This window comes from Oncorhynchus tshawytscha, linkage group LG02 (assembly GCF_018296145.1).
Source record: "Oncorhynchus tshawytscha isolate Ot180627B linkage group LG02, Otsh_v2.0, whole genome shotgun sequence".
NCBI classification, from domain to species: Eukaryota; Metazoa; Chordata; class Actinopteri; order Salmoniformes; family Salmonidae; genus Oncorhynchus; species Oncorhynchus tshawytscha.
Genome location: NC_056430.1, coordinates 39,146,403 through 39,167,984, shown reverse-complemented (window position 1 = coordinate 39,167,984; position 21,582 = coordinate 39,146,403). Strand labels below are relative to the sequence as shown.

The window sequence follows — 21,582 nt, the reverse complement described above, 5'->3', positions numbered from 1 at the left end:
AGTGTTATAAAAACATGTTTTAGTCAAGACCTTTGTTGTACATGGTGAGTTGGTGACAAATGGAGAAAAACAACAAGTATGAGGTCTTTAAAAGGTACCAGAAAGAAAATTAAACTCTTCTGCAATGTATTAAATAAATAGGTCAACCTTGCGATGGGAATTTAAAACCAAATGTTTTGACAGATAATATATCCTGGTCTTTAACACAGACTAAAATAAATGTGGCTCTGATACAAAAGCATTAGCCTTCTTCAGCAATATTATGTTGCTTCATAGTATGTAATTGGACCATATCATCAGGAAGTCAGAAAAAAACCTTGCCTGTCCCTACCATGACAACCACCTGGTCATCACACATGGGCCAAATTGATCACAACAAATCAACAGTGACATCTACAGTACCAGTCAAACATTTGGACACAGCTACGAGAGTTTTTCTTTATTTTTACTATTTTCTACAATGTAGAATAATAGTGAAGTCATAAAAATATGAAATAACATATGGTATCATGTAGTAACCAAAAAAAGTGTTAAATCAAAATATATGAGATTCTTCAAAAGTAGCCACCCTTTACCTTGATGACAGCCTTGTACACTCTTGGCAGTCTCTCAACTAGCTTCATGAGGAATGCTTTTCCAACAGTCTTAAATGAGTTCCCACATATGCTGAGCACTTGTTGGTTGCTTTTCCTTCACTCTGCGATCCAACTCATCCCAAACCATCTCAATTGGGTTGAGGTCAGGTGATTGTTGAGGCTAGGTCATCTGATGCAGCACCATCACACTCCTTCTTGGTCAAATAGCCCTTACACAGCCTGGAGGTGTGTTGGGCCATTGTCCTGTTGAAAAACAAATGATAGTGGGACTAAGCGCAAACCAGATGGGATTGGGTATCGCTGCAGAATGTTGTGGTAGCCATGCTGGTTAAGTGTGCCTTGAATTCTAAATAAATCGCCAACAGTGTCACCAGCAAAGCACCCCACACCTTCTCCATGTTTCATGGTGGGAACCACACATGCGGAGTCCATCTGTTCACCTATTCTGCATCTCACAAAGACACAGCAGTTGGAACCAAAAATCTTGAATGTGGACTCATCAGACCAAAGGACAGATTTCCACCAGTCTAATGTCCATTGCTTGGGTCTCTTGGCCCAAGCAAGTCTCTTATTTAATGTCCTTTAGTAGTGGTTTATTTGCAGCAATTCAACCATGAAGGCCTGATTCACCCAGTCTGCTCTGAACAGTTGATGTTGAGATGTGTCTGTTACTTGAACTCTGTGAAGCATTTATTTGGGGTGCAGCAGAGGTAACTCTGGGTCTTCCTTTCCTGTTGCGGTGCTCACGAGAGCCAGTTTCATCATCATAGCGCTTGATGGTTTTTGCAACTGCACTCGAAGAAACTTTCTTGAAATGTTCCGGATTGACTGACCTTCATGACTTAAAGTAGTGATGGACTGTTGTTTCTCTTTGCTTATTTGAGTCGTTCTTGCAATCACATGGACTTGGTCTTTTACCAAATAGGGCTATCTTCTGTATACCACCCCTACCATGTCACAATACAACTGATTGGCTCAAACGCAATAAGGAAATCAACTCCACAAATGTACTTTTAACAAGGCACACCTGTTAATTGAAATGCATTCCAGGTGACTACCTCATGAAGAGGTTGAGAGAATGCCAAGAGTGTGCAAAGCTGTCTTCAAATTCAAATAACATTTTATTGGTCGCATTCACATGGCTAGCAGATGTTAATGTGAGTGTAGCGAAATGCTTGTGCTTCTAGTGCACAGTAATATCTAACAAGTAATCTAATAATTCCACAAAGACTACCTCATACACACAAATGTAAAGGGATGGAATAAGAATATGTACATATAAATATATGCGATGGCCAAGCGGCATCAAGGCAATGGGTGGCTACTTTGAAGAATCTCATATATTTTGATTTGTTTAACACTTTGTTGGTTTCTACATGATTCCATGTGTTATTTCATAGTTTTGATGTCTTCACTATTATTCTACAATGTAGAAAATAGTAAAAATAAAGAAAAAACCCTTGAATGTGCAGGTGTGTCCAAACTTTTGATGTACGTCTAAAACGTCTTGTTAAGTAGACAAAGAATAAGACAATCAACAAGGAAATATGTACTGTAGCCATATCTACCTGCACAAAGTATGTATGTCTAAAGCTAATTCGCTGATCACTTTGGATGTTGTTGACATTTGAAATCAATCTGAGTAAATTCAGGACAGGTTTGCGTTAACATCTCTAGGGAGCATGTTCTACACTAGAGGCAGATAGATATACATCACATAGAAGGGACTGGATGCAACTTTAGAATACCCACCTGTATTTTTCTACTATTTTGTACCCAAAGTACGTGTCTTTGTCACATTTTACTTGAACAAAAACAGCCAAGAGCAAGAATTATGCCACATACAGATATAGGATCTTAATTTGAGGCCGTTTGCTCCAGCAGGAAAATAATCCTGCAGCAACAGGAAATGTGAATTATAACTAATTGACATGTTTTGTAAGGGAAAATCCGGTCTAAAATTTCAAAGTGGAAATTACTTTTTAAACCTTAAGTACACTACACGTTTAAAATGTTCTGCATTGCAGGAAAGTGCACCTGCAACAGGGCGATCAAATGAATATCCTACATCTGCTAGAGTAACACTGTCCAGCTGGTATTCAGTAGGACAAACACAATACTGATACAGTGGCTGGGAGGATCGATATCCAGCTAACCAACCACTCACACTACTAGCCCTAAATAGGTAGCCTTCAGTCCTCCCATTAATCACAAATGCGTTATTCTATATTAAGTACATTTCCATCGTGTCATTTGATAAGGAAAGTTGGACGATAGGCATCACGGATCTCTACTGGCAGTTTTTTAGTGAAAGGAAACTCAAACTAGATTTGTTTTGAAACTAGAAGTCTAAAATTACATTTCAAAACACCACACATGGTGAGAGAGCGACAGTTGGACTAAACGGAAACTGCTCTATAGCTAGACTTCTGCGGTCATAAACTCTTCAGACAAACTAAAAACTGTTCAACTAAAGCAATACCTAATAAGACTTTGAAGTTATTAAAACACAAGACATGTAAATTAGGTTCAAACAGTATACTCTACAGGCAGAGTTTGTATTTGGTGTGAGAATGCACGTCACACTCGTCCTTAAAACATCATAGGATTGAGAATCAGAACTAGATTCTGCTGTACTTTTGGAACAGCGATGCAGCAAAATTCTATTTGCTGGCTTGGCCCATAAAACTATAGACTGCACTAAGTCCTGTCGCTAAATAAATGAAAACATTGTAGGTTTGAGTAGCATTGGTATGGAAGGCATAACATATCCAAGAGGCAGACTGATTCAAGCTGGTATGTGAGTTTTCCATCAGCTAAGTTGAGTATGCCCCCTTGTGTTCAAACATGCCCTCAAGCATGCAGTCTGAGAATGGTCCTAAACCTAAGTTGAGTCAATTTGGTACGATGACATCCTACACTTTGGAATGGTAAAGCTTGAAAAACAGAACATGATCATAAAAATCCCAAACTGTGCTTACCAACACCAGCATAGACAATGTGAAATATGTTGCAAATTAATGAGTGCCAGAACTTGCTCCAATACCAGGCCAAACAACACACACCAAACATAAATGCTTTTGCTTCTGATAAACAAGGTAAGGAGAACATAGCAATGGAAAACTAAGATGAGACACAAATAAAGTAACAGAGTAACAGAGCTCCAAGCTCACAGTCTGACTTCAGTAAAACATGAGGTCCACCAAACAAATGAATAAGAAAAATGTTTAAATAAAATCCAAACGAGTTTAAGATTGTAAGAGAAATGGTGGCGACGTGGGTACAGACAGACATCCAAGTATACTGTCTGCTCCTGCATGAGAATGGGATTGGCGCGTCACTGGGCACACAGGGCACCATACCTACTGAGAGAAGAAATAAATGGTTCAAATTAGAAGATTAGACCGCCCCAAACGATGCATCCACGAACAGTACTAATTCAACATAGACTGTAAAACAGTTTCATTCTCCATGTTTTCCATACCAATCACATTTTCAGTTTTTCTATTTGGGGAAATTATTTCTGTGGAGAATGCAGGCAGTGTGTTCTCCTCACCTCTCTTCATCCATGTTCTCATCATAACAATCTTCATCCAGCTCCAGGTCCAGTTCGTTGCCAATGCCAGAGTCCCGTGGGGCCATGAATAAACTAACATGCGGAGACAAAGGCAAATGTTGCTCACCACAGACCATCTCAATGTATAAGAAATTCTTTCAGGGATGGCATATAAGTATTTTGGGCATTCGCCAGTCGGAGTAGTAGACAGATTTCTACTGGCCCAGGTAACAGTCGGGTCCAAAATCGGTGCCATGCGATGTTTGAAAAGACAAATATCACTGCCGGGTTAGTTTCTAACAGCCCAGTCTGAAAAGTACTAGCCTCAGGCTAGCGGGCTAGCTTAATTTCTATCCCTTCCCTGGTTCTTTGGCTATGTTGACTGACAGCCAAGGATATTTATCCATGCATTGAGCTTTGAGCAAAAGTTAAGTATTTATTTTGTTGATCGTATTGCCAGTATGCAGTTATATTGTCTTTGACCAACCATGTTCAGATCGTAAACAGATGATTTCCACTCAGATAAAAGAATACCATACCCAGACAACTGTCACTTCAAATGGACATGAGAAGTTAAAAAAAGGTATAGGTCACTCAAAAGTAATACATTCATATTTGGTTAATTAGTCCATTTTTAATACAACCCCAAAGAACTGTGCACATCAATCAAGATTATTAAAATTGAGGACTTTAAATACAGAGCACAAAACTGTAATAATGATGTGTTTTGCAGTCTTCAGTCTTACCTGACCGAGCGGCATGTGAAGAAGACGATCCTCTTCAGCCTTGTGTTGTAGAAGAAGTAGTTGAAGGACCACATGTTGCCCTCCTCTCCGTACGGGTCAGAGTCCAGGTCTGGGTTGTAGCTGCAACATCCAAAACAAAATGGCCTTTACATTCTGGTTTACAAATGACATGTACAGGTAACTACCAAAATAAAGCAAACCCTTGAGTAAATGACTATACAAAGTATTTTGAAAGCAGGTGCTTCCACACTGGTGTGGTTCCTGGGTTAATTAAGGAATTAACATCCCGTCATGCTTAAGTTGATGTATAAAAATGCCCAGTTGCCCATTATTTTGCTTACCATTGTTAGAAGAAAATACCTCAGTGACTTTGAAAGAGGGGTCTCAAAGGAGCATAGGGGGTTTACAGGGTGTGTGTCTCAGTCACCAGATCTCAACCCAATTGAACACTTATGGGATACTCTGGAGCGGCGCTTGAAACAGTGTTTTCTACCACCATCAACAAAACAACAAATTATGGAATTTTTTGTGGAAGAATGATGTCGCATCCCTCCAATAGAGTTCCAGACACTTGTAGAATCTATGCAAAGGTGTTTTAAAAGCTGTTCTGGCTCATGGTGGCACAATGCCCTATTAAGACACTACGTTGGTGTCTCCTTTATTTTGTCAGTTACCGGTATGTCTCCTCGCACATGTTTAAAGGTGGCGGTGCTCGTGCCGGAGCCTGGTGTAGTGATAGCGCTGCCAACTCCAGACCACAAATACCCGCTGTCTACCACACATACCCTCTCTACCTTTAAGAAAAAATGGAATTGCTCACCTGTAGATGTCACACTCCGACAGGCAGATCTCTGTGTCAATGGCCTCCCACAGCTGGGGCTGTAGCCGACTGTACTCCTCCCCAGCCGCCGCCGACAGACTGCTGTTCACCGCGTTGAACACCTAACATCATACACTGCGTTAATAATGCCACACAAACACAGAACTTTCGTATTTATCAGGCCCTGTTAGGATTTAGCCAACACTGACCATGTCTAGACATCAACTAATAGATTCAAGCACAGTGTCCAAAACTTTATTTTGGAGTTGATCTGTTAGTCCCCTTCCCAAGCCTTTTGTCCTCCAGGTAATGGATTACAGTCTCACACCACATGAGACCAGACAAGCTTTGGGTCGTGTACAAGCTGCCTCGGCACGTCAAGCCCAATCAACTCCAGCTACTGTGTAGTGAAAGCCACGACGCAAAACCAGCAGAATACGCTGGTTCTGGTGTAAGCAATTCCTACCAGCAACGTGAGGCAGGTACAGGCACAGTTGTGTAGGTAGGAGATATTAAATCCTCACCCAGTTTATGCTGGGCTCTCTGCTGAAGTCGTGGCTCTTGGTGCGGCTGAAGTCATAGTCGGGGCGGAAGGATTCGTTGAGGGTGGCAATCAGGTAGAAGAGGGTCTTCCTGCTGCACTTGTCAGAGAGAGGCCCCTCTCCCTCGTCTCCACTCTGACTCTGGCTCAACCTACACCACAGCACAAAACCACACCCTAGTTAGTGTTATGAAGATATTCAGTGCACACTTGTGAATACTTGTCATTCACACTGTCTGCTTGACATGAACTAAAGGATTCTTCTAGGTCTTCCAAGTTACCAGGCCATGATCATTACAGAATACAGATAGAAGTGTAATGACTAGAACACATTCAATTCACTATCACTATATTATACATCTACTATAAAGTGTGTGTGAACACTACATGCATTAGTTACATTTATCTGAAAAACACTGACCATTTCTCCCAAGTACTGAATAGATCGCTACTTCCTAAGGCGGCTGAAGAAAATTGACATGCTGCCCCGGGTCCTCTCCAAATACTACCGCTGCACCACCGAGAGCATCCTGACCGGGTGGTGAAGCCCAGTAAATCACTGGGACCGTGCTCCCACCCATATCCGGGACATCTACTCGAAACGGTGCCTGAGGAAGGCACGCAACATCATCTAGGACCCCATACACGAGCTGTTCTCTCCCTTACCGTCAGGCAGGCAGTATCGGAGCATGAGGTCTGATACCAACTAGTGATGGGTCGTTCGCGAACGAACAGCTCTTTTTGAAGGGATCTTTTCGGTGAATGTCTGGAACCGAATCACCTCAGTGAAAGAGCTGTTCATTTAGCTCTCTGATTTGCATACTGCTATTACTGCTTCTTGAGCTCAAAACAATGTTTTTCTGCAGATCTGTAGTCTTACTTGTTGGGGCTGATTCCTGAGGACTGTGGAGGGGACAGGGCTTCCAGGACATGAGGCAGTCCCTCCTGGCAGAACTGTTTGAACATCTGCTTGTCCTCACCTGCCATCTTGCAAGAGTAGCTTTCGATCCTGAGGAAAGACACAGTGCAAAACAAAAAATGTGTTCTTCACATCATGCATCTACTTAAGCAAATTATGTGATTGTGAAAATCAACTTCCTGTGTAACAAAGTTAAGTTGTGTTAGGTCTGTTAAATTCTGTGAAAAATTCTTCCCCATTTCTAGGTCTACATACCAAATGGGTTGGTGGCACATTGAAGTGTTGAAAACTTACCTTCCTATTATCTGACAGTCCCCCATTTCAATGGTGAGTCTGGTGTTTATGGCTTCAAAACTTGAATTTTCCAGGAGTTTCATCTTGAGTGTGTTTTCTTATGCAAAATATAAATTGTTTAAAATGCACTCATCCCCTGTTTAGCACCTAGGTTTGAATACTACACTGCTATTTGTCACCACCAGGAGGTCAGGTCATCAATTCTGATAAACAAAATTACACTTGTCTTTACATCCCTGTCTTGCTTTGTACACTTTAGTTAGATATTCAACAATGGTCGTACTAATTTAGTTAGGCTAACAATTAGCTATGCACTGGCCCACAACAAACTCGGTCAAATGTCTCGTTCAAAAAAACAGCGAACGCTTAAACTTTTCAGGCCTATCAAGCTGCGTAGCTAATGGAGCTAGCCATTTTGCTAATCCTGCAACAAAGCTTGCCTTGCATTTAATACCTCCGAGACAACGGGCCGTGGAGAAGAAAGATCCTCAGCTCGCGCGCACAAAACAGTTCGGTGTATTTTGCGCTCGCTTAACTCAACACCAAAGTAACCAATTTCATTAACACACTTCAAATTCAATATTGCACGATTCATTTACGGATGATGTAAATACCTTTGTCGATGGCTTAAGGCACTTATATTTCTGATAAAAATATCTTCCTTTTTACTGTGAAATTTCCAATACCTGCCATTAAATAAACTGAAATTAGATACAAAAATCTTCATCCCAGCTTTTGTATCAGAACTTAAAGAGAAATCCCAGGCTTCTCGAAGCCTTTCGCATTCGATATGCACCTGAATTTGTCTATTAAAACAGCAAAGCAATTTTGTTGTTTTGATCCTTCCTCAGTGTAACTGCACTTCCTTCTTCCCTACAAGCCCTTCCTCTTTCAGCGCATTTTGCCTCGAGGGGGCGCCATGGGGCCATATAAACATGCAATGACGTATTATCATAACACCCACCCCCTCTTCGTCCATTTGTAGTATCCTTGCACTTGCATTAGAAGTTATTAACACACAAAAAGCAAATATCATGTAATAAATTATTAAAATACATATTGGTCTATCTGGATGTTATGAAACGGCAGTCTCTCATCACTATCTATGTACAGTACTGATATGTCATAAATTGCAATATGCAAATTAATCCTTTAAAAACGTACTTCCTGAATATAGCTAGCTAAGTTTCGTTTCACTTTTCATTCAGCTATCCTTATAATCTTGATAATGAAGTAGCTACACGTAAAGAGAAGTGGTTTCAAGTTCTATAATTACGTAACATTTTTTGGAAAGAGAAAGGTAAATTAATTGTCAACAGATGAGGAAACTCTATGAAGAAGCCTGATAGCCCTATTACGTAACTGCGCGCTGATCAGGTGAGAAACCCATTTGCAGTTTTATCAACTTGAAGTTCGAGCGCCTTTACCACCTTCACTCTGCTGTGTGACCCATTCTATGTAAATTTCTCTCAATTTTGGTAGTCTCTGGATACTTATGGGTAAAGTATCACATGTCGTTTAGCATACAATACAATATTAATAGTAATGGTCTTCCTTATGGGATAGAGTACTGTCAAAGTGAACGTTTCCGTTTCACATTATGTTGTTTTTCACTGTGTGTTATTCTTCTCTGCATTGTTACTTTCTTATTCTTGTCATTTCTTAAAATAGGTCTAACTATGACTTCTCCTGAGGTCTTCACAAGCAACTTAGTAGAGGGTAAGAATAGAGAGTTTTCATAATAGTCTCCTATCTGATTTCCTGATCATGTCTAAATGGGTAGGTCAATAAACGGCCAAAGAGCAATTATAGTATGACATTATATGAACGTGAAACGTACAATAGCTGGTCTATTTTTGACCAAGTTTAATTGAGTATCGAGTGTTCTGTGCATTGATGAAAATGTCATTTTTCTATTGCAGCGGAGGAGCTAGCCCAGTTGTTGAGTGAGGCCATCAGCTGTGGTGACAAAGAGGAAGCCAAAAGGTGTTCAGAGCAGCTGGCAGAGTTGTGTGTACCAGTATCTGTCATGATCTCCCGCAAGGCTTACTCCCAAGACTCTATTCGGTAGGTGGAATCATTTAGTAGTATTCTTTTGGGTCATACTTTACATTAGTTACATAGGATTAGCCTATAACAGAATAAACGCAAGTAGAATAATCAACATGTAATTAGGCTGTAACAAGCTATTAGGTACAAGCGATTGTGGATTACTTACTTTACTCTATTGCTCACCACCTTGAAAAACGTAAGATGCACTATGCAGAAATCGCCCCACCATTTCCTGGTTGCTACAAGTCTAATTGTCAAAACAAACAAGTAGAGTGTAGAAAATCATTGTACCATTCAAACCGCTATGAAATATATTTTCCATAAACAAAGTTATTGCATTTTAAGCTGAAATATGGAAATACGAAATTTAAGCACGTGAAGCATAGAAATAGTGCACATAGAACTTCTTATGCTTGCTTTCAATGAGAATGGCACATCTATAACACCAATGTGTATGTGAATTTGGTTGGTTGGCCCACAAAGTGACATATTGCAGCTTTAATAAATTGTAACACCTTTGTAACTGTGTTGTTTTAGTGCTGAGACATTCAGACCCAGTTACCTCTATTGGTTACTTTGCTGCAGGTTGAAGGTGGGAGTCGGGGATGCACAGTCAGAAAACTATATTCCGGTTACTTTGTTGGTAACACTTGACATGACCATTTCAGATCTGAAAGAAAAGGTAAAATAAATAATTGTTGCAACCCATTTTCAACAACAGCTCTGATATTTACTCATTATCTTGAACACACATATTTGCAGTGAAAAAAAGTGGAGACCGAGACCCCATGCATTCTTGAATTTCTCTCTACAGATCAATACTGACTATGGATTTCATCCATCTCTGCAAAGCTGGGTGATCGGTAAGCGTCTGGCACGGGACTCTAAAACTCTGTACAGCCATGGGGTAAGGAAGAATGGAGACCAAGCCTACCTGTACATCAAGTCTGCCCAGGCTGCCAACCTCAGCCGGGAGCAAGTGAACCAGGAGGAGGAGCACCGTCGGCTAGACAGTAAGGATACTCTGTCATACAGCACTGTTTAGTCTTCCAATAAAACCAAGTATACTGAGCAAGGCACAGGTTGTCAACGTATCAGCTTGTGACACACACATGCACACTTACACCAACCTATACCTTAAAATATTTCCCCCCATTATAGACAGCCATGTTTGTATTTTGACTTGTTGCCATCATGGTATAGGTATCATTGAGTCATTGAGTCCTCTACTGGCCAGAGGAGCAACTGGACCAACCCCACCTCCCAAAACTAAACAACCAGCACCTCCTCCTCTGCAACCAAAGCCTCCGGTAATATTATAATGCAAACTGTGCAATGACTCATTGTATACATATACGATAACCATGACCGTTTCTACAATAATGTGTGCTTGCATATGTGTGTGGGGACAACTAGGTGGGTTGGTCATGCTCTGTGTGCACCTATGCTAACAAGCCAACGAGGCCGGGCTGTGAGATGTGTGGGTCTGAAAGACCAGAAGATTATAAAGTACCTGAGGTTTACCAGCCTGATGAGCAGGAGATCCAGAGACTCCAGCTAGAGGAGATGGCCAATCTACAGTACCAGCAGGTATGCTTTAAACAAGATATGAGTTGCAAGATATGAGATATACACGTGTTACTCAGATTTTCGTGACAATCATGTCATAATTACATATAGCTAAAAAGACACTTGGTATGACTGTTTTAATGTGTGTAGCCACCTTATTAAATGAGAAAGACAGCGTTCCCTTAATTTTACCGCTCTGTTGCTGTGGGACGATGAAGGCATTGGATGAAGAGCGGGAGAGGAATTTCTTGAGTCTGGTGGAAACAGACGCCCACAGCCTCGTCCCCAACACAGAGGAGCTGGACTGTCCTATTTGCCTCTGCTCCATTCCTCCAGGGGAGGGAGCCACACTGCGGGAGTGCCTGCATGTTTTCTGCAGGTATAACACATCTTGGCTACATCTCAGTAAGGGGGTAAATGTTATTTATAATAGGGGTTACATGGAGAAAATCGGACCTCTCTGAAATGAAAATGGACTGCCCTCCCTTCAGCAAAATATATTTTAGTTAAACCCTCTGAACACTTGAAAAAAAAACAAGTGACCATCCCCTATACCCAAAATAATAATTAAAATAAAAAAGATAGCAGAGAATATGTATACCGTTTACCCTCACTTCCTGGACAGACCAGAGCCTTAGTTTTAGAAACTGTTCTTCATCCTGTAAGCATTACATGGCAATGCAGGGAGAGTGATAGCGCAGAGGGCTGCAGGCCAGGAGGTTGTGGGTGGAGGAATTGACCGACAAAATTTATGGCTATAGCCTAATTTCGTCTGTCAAACAGGTAGGCCTACCTCTTATTTCTTAAATAGGAAGAAATAGACTCAAATATAAAGCCTTCTTGTTGTTAGTTAAGTCTTAAAATATATATATATGGTTGAAATGAATTATGTCTACTTGAATTTGCCTACTTTGAGCACCATGAGGTGTCCATTTCCGATTGATTGTGACGCGGCTGCTGCTTCAGGTTTTAGCCCCACGATGTAAACTACTCAAATTTGGCTTATTGTGATGTCAATAAATATGATAACTACATCATGGACAAGAAACATATTGTTTTTAATAAAATTAATTAAAGTATTAGCAAGCTATCAAAGTTCTCATTTTCGCGCTCTCTTCAAACTGATCAGAACATAGGATATAGGCTAGTCCGCGCGCAAGATAGTGCATTTTGTGGACTTGGCCTAATAAATAAAAACATTTGGAAGCAGCCTTTGACTCTCCTCCTGAACTGCCACTGCAAGCCTACACAGCACAGCCATTGGCAGCAGACAAAAAATTTGGGATCAGCAAGAGCAGAGAAGGTCGGGGTTCAGGGTTGGAATATCCATTGCCGTGTGTAATGCAGCCTAGTTTTATTTTCACTGTGGCTATCTTAGAAATATAACTTTGTTCTGTGCCTCTCTGAGCATGCACTTCATAGCCTATGGCCTATAGGCTATGGATCATTGGATTGAGACCAGACTAAATTTCCTATAGGCACACTTGATATTGCACGCCCAGCGGCAAATCAGAGATGAGGAACGGCATCGAGCACACATTGATATATAGAGCCTAATAAGCAACTAATTCTAAAACCCTGAGAAATATTGAAATTTCATCAATTACAAATTACATGACCCTCCCCTGGATTAGATTGAAAAAGTACTAAACCCTCCCCTTGACTGAGATTAAAAAAGGAGGACCCTACACAATTTCCCTCCAGGTAACCATTCTGTACATTTTGATCAATCCTTAATATTATAAAATGACTTCCATTACTTGTCTCATGCACGAGGAAACAAAGCTACAACTATTGAGACACAGCCCTGGCTGGTAATCTCTGGAGTAGATCACTGTCGCTCCACTGCTATCATTAATATAGAAATTAAATACTTACTGACCTTGTATCAATTTTAGAGATGTTCCCATAAATGTTTTATCTGTAATAAATAAAAAAACAACCATCTAAATAATAAAATAATTTGAGACATATACAGGTTAAATGCCTTCTTATTTGAGTGTTTTCTTTAAACAGGGAGTGTCTTAAAGGAACCATAGTGAATAGCATGGATCCAGAGGTGACCTGCCCTTATGGGGATGAAGACTACAGCTGTGATAGAAAGCTGCAGGACAGGGAGATCCAATCTGTGAGTCCTACTGGTGCTCTCGCCATTAGCCTGGCAGCCAGTCAGTTTATGCTTGGTTGGCTAAAGAAAAAACAGAACTGTACCCAGGCTATCTCACTATAGCTCTCTGTATCAAGTGATGATAATGCCTTGTATCATTTATGTAGGGTGCTAATAATAATAATAAATAATAATACATGGCATTTATATAGTGCTTTTCAAAGACCCAAAGATGATTTTTGTGAAAGATATTCATCACCATAACATATATTTAATCCATTCCATTGTACTCTACAGTGTCCTGTTCTTTGTCTCTTTAGCTTCTCTCTCAGGAGGAGCACCAGAAGCTTCTAGAACTGAGGCTCAGTATTGCTGAGACGCGGAGTGAGAACAGCTACCACTGCAAAACCCCCGACTGCGCTGGCTGGTGCATCTTTGAGGACGAAGTCAATGAGTTTATTTGTGAGCTCTGCAAAGAGACCAACTGCCTCCTCTGCAAGGTGTGTCAACTTTCTCTCACTCTTCCTCCTTTGTCCCCCTTTGAATGCTAAAATAAATTATGAAGATAACAATAGGTGCTTGGCCAACAACATTTTTGTCAACCTCTTTTTAAGGCCATCCACAAAGACATGAACTGCAAGGAGTATCAAGATGATCTCCGGATCAGAGCTGAGAATGACGTGGCTGCAAAACAGACCACACAGATGCTGGAGGTAATGTGGTAACAGGCAGATAGTATTCCCTTTCAGTGATATAGCACTGTCTTGGATTGAACATGATATACTACACTACTGAACTGCTATTTGAAGTCTGTTTTTTGGGGGGTGAAACATACTATCGGCCTATTATAGTTTTGAACTGAACTATGAAGCTTATGGGTTTAGATTACACATACTGTCAGCCTATTACACTACCGAACCCATATGTGAAGTCTACTGGTATACCCAATCTTGATTAAACCCACTATTGGGTTATTATACGACTGTACTGTGATATGATATCTATGGGTAAACCTAACCTGGAGCTCCTGTTGTCTTCTTCGATAGTCCTTACTGCAGAACGGGGAGGCCATGCACTGTCCTAAGTGTAAGGTCATAGTTCAGAAGAAGGACGGCTGTGATTGGATCTGCTGCCTGATGTGTAAGACGGAGATCTGCTGGGTCACCAAGCAGGCTCGCTGGGGACCAAACGTAAGACAGTTACGGCCAAATCAAACGAAACATGAATGAGCGTTGCTCGTTCGGCGCAAGAAAAATATATTTGCTGTCTAATTTGAAGCGCATGGCGATTTTGACGGCATCGACGCTCGCGGCCCGTCTGATTTCTGTCATTCACTACCATGCGTTCTAATTCCAGCATGTAAACACTCGTTGGCGTTTCGTTTGATTTGCCCTTCAGTTACAATGAACTGTACTCTTACAGCTACTTCCTCCCCACTCTAATACCTCACCGTGCAGACCATTCTTCTTAGACCTACCCTATGGCACAATTTCAAACATACACTACATGACCAAAAGTATGTGGATACCTGCTCGTCGAACATCTCATTCCAAAATCATGGGTGTTAATGTGGAGTTGGTTGCCCCTTTGCTTCCATAACAGCCTCCACTCTTATGGGAAGGCTTTCCACTAGATGTTGGAACATTGTTGCGGGGACTTTCTTCCATTCAGCCACGAGCGCATTAGTGAGGTCGGGCACTGATGTTGGGCGATTAGGCCTGCCTCGCAGTCTGCGTTCTAATTCATCCCAAAGGTGTTTGATGGGCTTGAAGTCAGGTCTCTGTGCAGACCAGTAAAGTTCTTCAACACCAAGCTCAACAAACCATTTCTGTATGGACCTCGCTTTGTGCACGTGGGCATTGTCATGCTGAAACAAAAAAGGGCCTTCCCCAAACTGTTCCACATTTTGGAAGCACAGAATCGTTTAGATTGTCATTGTATGCTACAGTGTTCATTTCCCTTCACTGGAACTAATGGACCTAACCCGAACTATGAAAAACAGCCCCAGACCATTGTTCCTCCTCAACCAAACTTCACAGTTAGCACTATGCATTCAGGTAGGTTGCATTCTCCTGGCATCCGCCAAACCCAGATTTGTCTGTCGGACTGATGGTGAAGTGTGTTTCATCACTCCAGAGAACGTGTTTCCACTGCTCCAGAGTCCAATGGCGGTGAGTTTTACACCACTCTTGCCGATGCTTGGCATTGCGCATGGTGATCTTAGGCATGTGTGCAGCTGCTCAGCCATGGAAACTAATTTCATGAAGCTCCCGAAGAACAGTTATTGTACTAACATTGCTTCCAGAGGCAGTTTGGAACTCAGTAGTGAGTGTTGCAAACAAGGACACACAATTTTTACACGCTTCAGCACTCGCCGTCCTGTTCTGTAAGCTTGTGTGGCCTACCACTTCATAGCAAAGCCTTCATTGCTCCTAGACGTTTATATTATAGTGCTCTAGCGGGGCAGAAATTTAACGAACTAACTTGTTGGAAATGTGGCATCCAATGACGGTGCCACGTTGAAAGTCACTGAGCTCTTCAGTTACACCATGCCCAAACCGGACGCATGCGTGCGTGCGCCATCGTGCGCAAATTGATTTTGTCCCCCCACATCAAACGTGATCACGACATGCAGGTTGAAATATCAAAACAAACTCTGAACCAATTATATTTTGGGGACAGGTCAAAAAGCATTAAACATTTATGGCAATTTAGCTAGCTAGCTTGCTGTTGCTAGCTAATTTGTCCTGGGATATAAACATTGAGTTGTTATTTTACCTGAAATGCACAAGGTCCTCTACTCTATTAATCTACACGTAAAACAGTCAACTGAATCGTTTTTAGTCATCTCTCCTCCTTCCAGGATTCTTTTTCTTCTTTGGACTATATGGCTTTTGACAACTAACTTTCATAATAAGGTGCATTACCACAACCGACCTCAGTTTATCTTTCAATCACCCACGTGGGTATATGTTCCAAAAAACCAATGAGAAGATGGCACGTGGGTATATGCTTCTAAAGACCAATGAGGAGATGGGAGAGGCAGGACTTGCAGCACGTTCTGCATCACAAATAGAATCAACTTCTATTTTAGCGTCTGGCAACGCAGACACGCGTTGGCGCGCGCGCGAGCAGTGGGTGCAATGATTGAATAACATGTATGTGTACATTTATTTTTGCAACACTCGCTCATGCGACGCGACCGGTGTGGTCAGCATGTAAGGTCATTCTACTGCCATTGTTTGTGTATTGCATGGCTGTGTGCTCGATTTTATACACCTGTCAGCAACGGGTGTGGCTGAAATAGCCATGAAGGGATGTGCCTTCGGAAAGCATTCAGACCCCTTGACTTTTTTTCAAATTTTGTTAGGTTACAGCCTTATTCTAAAATTGATTAAATGTTTTTTTCCCCCCTCATCAATCTACACACATTACCACATAATGACAAAGCAAAAACAGGATGTTAGACATTTTTGCTAATTTATAAAAAACAAAGAATGGAAATATCACATTTACATAAGTATTCAGACCCTTTACTCAGTACTTTGTTGAAGCACCTTTGGTAGCGATTACAGCCTCGAGTCTTCTTGCATATGACGCTACAAGTTTGGCACACCTGTATTTGGAGAGTTTCTCCCATTCTTCTCTGCAGATCCTCTCAAGCTCTGTCAGGTTGGATCGGGAGCGTCGCTGCACAGCTATTTTCAGGTCTCTCCAGAGATGTTCGATCAGGTTCAAGTCCGGGCCACTCTGTCTGGGCCACTCAAAAGACATTCAGAGACTTGTCCCGAAGTCACTCCTGAGTTGTCTTGGCTGTGTGCTTAGGGTCGTTGTCCTGTTGGAAGATGAACCTTTGCCCCAGTATGAGATCCTGAGTGCTCTGGAGCCAGTTTTCATCAAGAATCTCTGTACTTTGTTTCGTTCATCTTTCCCTCGTTCAAATTAAAATCGGATTGTATTTGTCACATGCGCTGAATACAACAGGTTTGGAACACCTTACAGTGAAATGCTTACTTACAAGCCCTTAACCAACTTAACCAGTTAAGAAAAGTACCTAAAAAAATAAGAAATAAAAGTAACAAATAATTCAAGAGCAGCAGTAAAATAACAATAGCGAGGCTATATACAGGGGGTACCGGTACAGAGTTAATGTGCGGGGGAACCGGTTAGTCGAGGTAATTGAGGTAATATGTACATGTAGGTAGAATTATTAAAGTGACTATTCATAGATAATAAACAGAGAGTAGCAGCAGCGTAAAAGAAGGGGGGGTCAATGCAAATAGTCTGGGTAGCCATTTTTTGGCTTAGGTGTAGAAGCTGTTTAGAAGCCTCTTGGACCTAGACTTGAAGCTCTGGTACTGCTTGCCGTGCGGTAGAACAGTCTATGACTTGGGTGGCTGGAGTCTTTGACCATTTTTAGGGCCTTCCTTTGTCACAGTCTGGTATAGAGGTCCTGGATGGCAGGAAGCTTGGCCCCAGTGGTATACTGGGCCGTTCGCACTACCCTTTGTAGTGCCTTGCGGTCGGAGGCCGAGCAGTTGCCATACCAGGCAGTGATGCAACCAAATGCTCTCGATGGTGCAGCTGTATGACCTTTTGAGGATCTGAGGACCCATGCCAAATCTTTTCAGACTACTGAGGGGGAATAGGTTTTGTCGTGCCCTCTTCATCGACTGTCTTGGTGTGCTTGGACCATGTTAGTTTGTTGGTGATGTGGACGCCAAGGAACTTGAAACTCTCAATCTGTTCCACTACTGACCGGTCGATAAGAATGGGGGCGTGCTCGGTCCTCCTTTTCCTGTAGTCCACAATCATCTCCTTTGTCTTGATCACGTTGAGGGAGAGGTTGTTGTCCTGGCACCACACGGCCAGGTCTCTGACCTCCTCCCTATACAATGTCTTGTGGTTGTCGGTGATCAGGCCTACCACTGTTGTGTAATCTGACAAGGTACAAATCTGTCGTTCTGCCCCTGAACAGGCAGTTAACCCACTGTTCCCAGGCCGTCATTGAAAATAAGAATGTGTTCTTAACTGACTTGCCTGGTTAAATAAATGTAACATTTTTTTAAAATAAAAAAATCGGCAAACTTAATGATGGTGTTGGAGTCGTACCTGGCCATGCAGTCATGAGTGAACAGGGAGTACACGCACCCCTGAGGGGCCCTTGTGGCGAGGACCAGCATGGCAGATGTGTTGTTTACTTACCCTTACCACCTGGGGGCAGCCCGTCAGGAACTCCAGGATCCAGTTGCAGAGGGAGGTGTTTATATCCAGGGTCTTTAGCTGAATGATGAGCTTAGAGGGCACTTATAGTGTTGAATGCTGAGCTGTCGTCTTTGAATAGAATTCTCACATAGATGTTCCTTTTGTCCAGGTGTGAAAGGGCAGTGTGAAGTGCAATAGAGATTGCATAATTTGTGGATCTGTTGGGGCGGTATGCAAATTGGAGTGGGTCTAGAGTTTCTGGGTTAATGGTGTTGATGTGAGCCATGACCAGCCTTTCAAAGAACTTCAAGGCTACAGACGTGAGTGCTACGGGTCGGTAGTCATTTAGGTAGGTTACCTTAGTGTTCTTGGGCACAGGGACTATGGTGGTCTGCTTGAAACATGTTGGTATTACAGACTCAGACAGGGAGAGGTTGAAAATGTCAGTGAAGACACTTGCCAGTTGGTCAGCGCATGCTCGTTGTACATGTCCTGTAATCCGTCTGGCCCTGCGGCCTTGTGAATGTTGACCTGTTTAGTTCTTACTCATATCGGCTACGGAAAGCTTGATCACACAGTCGTCTGGAACAGCTGATGCTCTCATACAGGTTTCAGTGTTAATTGCCTCGAAGCGTGCATAGAGATAACTTAGCTCGTCTGGTAGGCTCGTGTCACTGGGCAGCTCCCGGCTGTGCTTCCCTTTGTAGTCTGTAATAGTTTGCAAGCCCTGCCACATCCGACGAGCGTCGGAGCCGGTGTAGGACAATTCGATCTTAGTCCTGTAGTGATGCTTTGCCTGTTTGATGGTTCGTCGGAGGTTATAGCGGGATTTCTTATAAGCTTCCGGGTTAGAGTCCCGCTCCTTGAAAGCGGCAGTTCTACCCTTTTGCTCAGTGGATGTTGCCTGTAATCCATGGCTTCTGGTTGGGGTATGTACAGTGCCTTGCGAAAGTATTCGGCCCCCTTGAACTTTGCGACCTTTTGCCACATTTCAGGCTTCAAACATAAAGATATAAAACTGTATTTTTTTGTGAAGAATCAACAACAAGTGGGACACAATCATGAAGTGGAACGACATTTATTGGATATTTCAAACTTTTTTAACAAATCAAAAACTGAAAAATTGGGCGTGCAAAGATTATTCAGCCCCTTTACTTTCAGTGCAGCAAACTCTCTCCAGAAGTTCAGTGAGGATCTCTGAATGATCCAATGTTGACCTAAATGACTAATGATGATAAATACAATCCACCTGTGTGTAATCAATTCTCCGTATAAATGCACCTGCACTGTGATAGTCTCAGAGGTCCGTTAAAAGCGCAGAGAGCATCATGAAGAACAAGGAACACTCCAGGCAGGTCCGAGATACTGTTGTGAAGAAGTTTAAAGCCGGATTTGGATACAAAAAGATTTCCCAAGCTTTAAACATCCCAAGGAGCACTGTGCAAGCGATAATATTGAAATGGAAGGAGTATCAGACCACTGCAAATCTACCAAGACCTGGCCGTCCCTCTAAACTTTCAGCTCATACAAGGAGAAGACTGATCAGAGATGCAGCCAAGAGGCCCTTGATCACTCTGGATGAACTGCAGAGATCTACAGCTGAGGTGGGAGACTCTGTCCACAGGACAACAATCAGTCGTATATGGCACAAATCTGGCCTTTATGGAAGAGTGGCAAGAAGAAAGCCATTTCTTAAAGATATCCATAAAAAGTGTTGTTTAAAGTTTGCCACAAGCCACCTGGGAGACACACCAAACATGTGGAAGAAGGTGCTCTGGTCAGATGAAACCAAAATGGAACTTTTTGGCAACAATGCAAAACGTTATGTTTGGCGTAAAAGCAACACAGCTCATCACCCTGAACACACCATCCCCACTGTCAAACATGGTGGTGGCAGCATCATGGTTTGGCCCTGCTTTTCTTCAGCAGGGACAGGGAAGATGGTTACAATTGATGGGAAGATGGATGGAGCCAAATACAGGACCATTCTGGAAGAAAACCTGATGGAGTCTGCAAAAGACCTGAGACTGGGACGGAGATTTGTCTTCCAACAAGACAATAATCCAAAACATAAAGCAAAATCTACAATGGAATGGTTCAAAAATAAACATATCCAGGTGTTAGAATGGCCAAGTCAAAGTCCAGACCTGAATCCAATCGAGAATCTGTGGAAAGAACTGAAAACTGCTGTTCACAAATGCTCTCCATCCAACCTCACTGAGCTCGAGCTGTTTTGCAAGGAGGAATGGGAAAAAATTTCAGTCTCTCGATGTGCAAAACTGATAGAGACATACCCCAAGCGACTTACAGCTGTAATCGCAGCAAAAGGTGGCGCTACAAAGTATTAACTTAAGGGGGCTGAATAATTTTGCACGCCCAATTTTCAGTTTTTGATTTGTTAAAAAAGTTTGAAATATCCAATAAATGTCGTTCCACTTCATGATTGTGTCCCACTTGTTGTTGATTCTTCACAAAAAACTACAGTTTTATATCTTTATGTTTGAAGCCTGAAATGTGGTAAAAGGTCGCAAAGTTCAAGGGGGCCGAATACTTTCGCAAGGCACTGTACATACAGTCACTGTGGGGGTTCGACATCATCAATGCACTTATTGATGAAGCCATTGACTGATGTGGTGCACTCCTCAATGCCATCGGAAGAATCCCATTACATGTTCCAGTCTGCGCTAGCAAAACAGTCCTGTAGCTTAGCATCTGCTTCATCTGACCACTTTTTTATCCCTGGTGCTTCCTGCTTTAGTTTTTGCTTGTAAGCAGGAATCAGGAGGATATAATTATGGTCAGATTTGCCAAATGGAGGGCGAGGGAGAGCTTTGTACATGTCTCTGTGTGTGGAGTAAAGGTGTTCTAGAGTTTTTTTCCCTCTGGTTGCACATTTAACATGCTGGTAAGTTTCCCTGAATGAGCATTTTCCTGTTTGCTTATGGCTGTATACAGCTCATTGAGTGCGGTCTTAGTGCCAGCATCGGTTTGTGGTGGTAAATAGACAGCTACGAAGAATATAGATGAAAACTCTCTTGGTAGATGCATTAGTCTACAGCTTATCATGAGATACTCTACCTCAGGTGAGCAAAACCTCAATACTTCCTTAGATATCGTTTACCAGCTGTTGTTTACAAATATACATAGACCATCACCCCTTGTCTCACCAGAGGCTGC

The 21,582-nt window shown here is 42.1% G+C and overlaps 2 protein-coding genes across 4 annotated transcripts in view; one reads left to right on the top strand and one right to left on the bottom strand.

Annotated features, from left to right (window-relative positions):
• Window positions 1-2,885: 2,885 nt before the first annotated feature.
• LOC112215722 (repressor of RNA polymerase III transcription MAF1 homolog) lies at window positions 2,886-8,348 on the bottom strand. Of its 2 annotated transcripts, none has more exons than XM_024375056.2 (7): window positions 7,473-8,348; window positions 7,140-7,268; window positions 6,243-6,411; window positions 5,719-5,840; window positions 4,899-5,018; window positions 4,153-4,245; window positions 2,886-3,958 (listed from the first exon to the last, which is right to left on the bottom strand). In XM_024375056.2, the coding sequence occupies exons 1-7, from the start codon at window positions 7,553-7,555 to the stop codon at window positions 3,934-3,936; spliced, it is 741 nt and encodes a 246-aa protein (XP_024230824.1). In that variant the 5' UTR covers window positions 7,556-8,348; the 3' UTR covers window positions 2,886-3,933. The 2 variants fall into 2 exon arrangements, with proteins under 2 accessions (XP_024230824.1, XP_024230817.1); XM_024375049.2 differs by having other exon boundaries at window positions 2,886-3,961; window positions 7,473-8,346.
• Window positions 8,349-8,614: 266 nt separating this feature from the next.
• rbck1 (RanBP-type and C3HC4-type zinc finger containing 1) overlaps window positions 8,615-21,582 on the top strand; it is a 15,788-nt gene continuing 2,820 nt past the window's right edge. Inside the window, exons 1-12 of one of the 2 annotated variants that reach the window (XM_024375012.2) lie at window positions 8,615-8,849; window positions 9,144-9,191; window positions 9,395-9,539; window positions 10,110-10,206; window positions 10,339-10,537; window positions 10,728-10,834; window positions 10,941-11,114; window positions 11,312-11,472; window positions 13,110-13,221; window positions 13,521-13,700; window positions 13,815-13,913; window positions 14,247-14,390. In XM_024375012.2, coding sequence (XP_024230780.1) covers window positions 9,152-9,191; window positions 9,395-9,539; window positions 10,110-10,206; window positions 10,339-10,537; window positions 10,728-10,834; window positions 10,941-11,114; window positions 11,312-11,472; window positions 13,110-13,221; window positions 13,521-13,700; window positions 13,815-13,913; window positions 14,247-14,390 — 1,458 coding nt within the window. In that variant the 5' untranslated portion in view covers window positions 8,615-8,849; window positions 9,144-9,151. The other variant, XM_024375002.2, reaches the window with a different exon arrangement.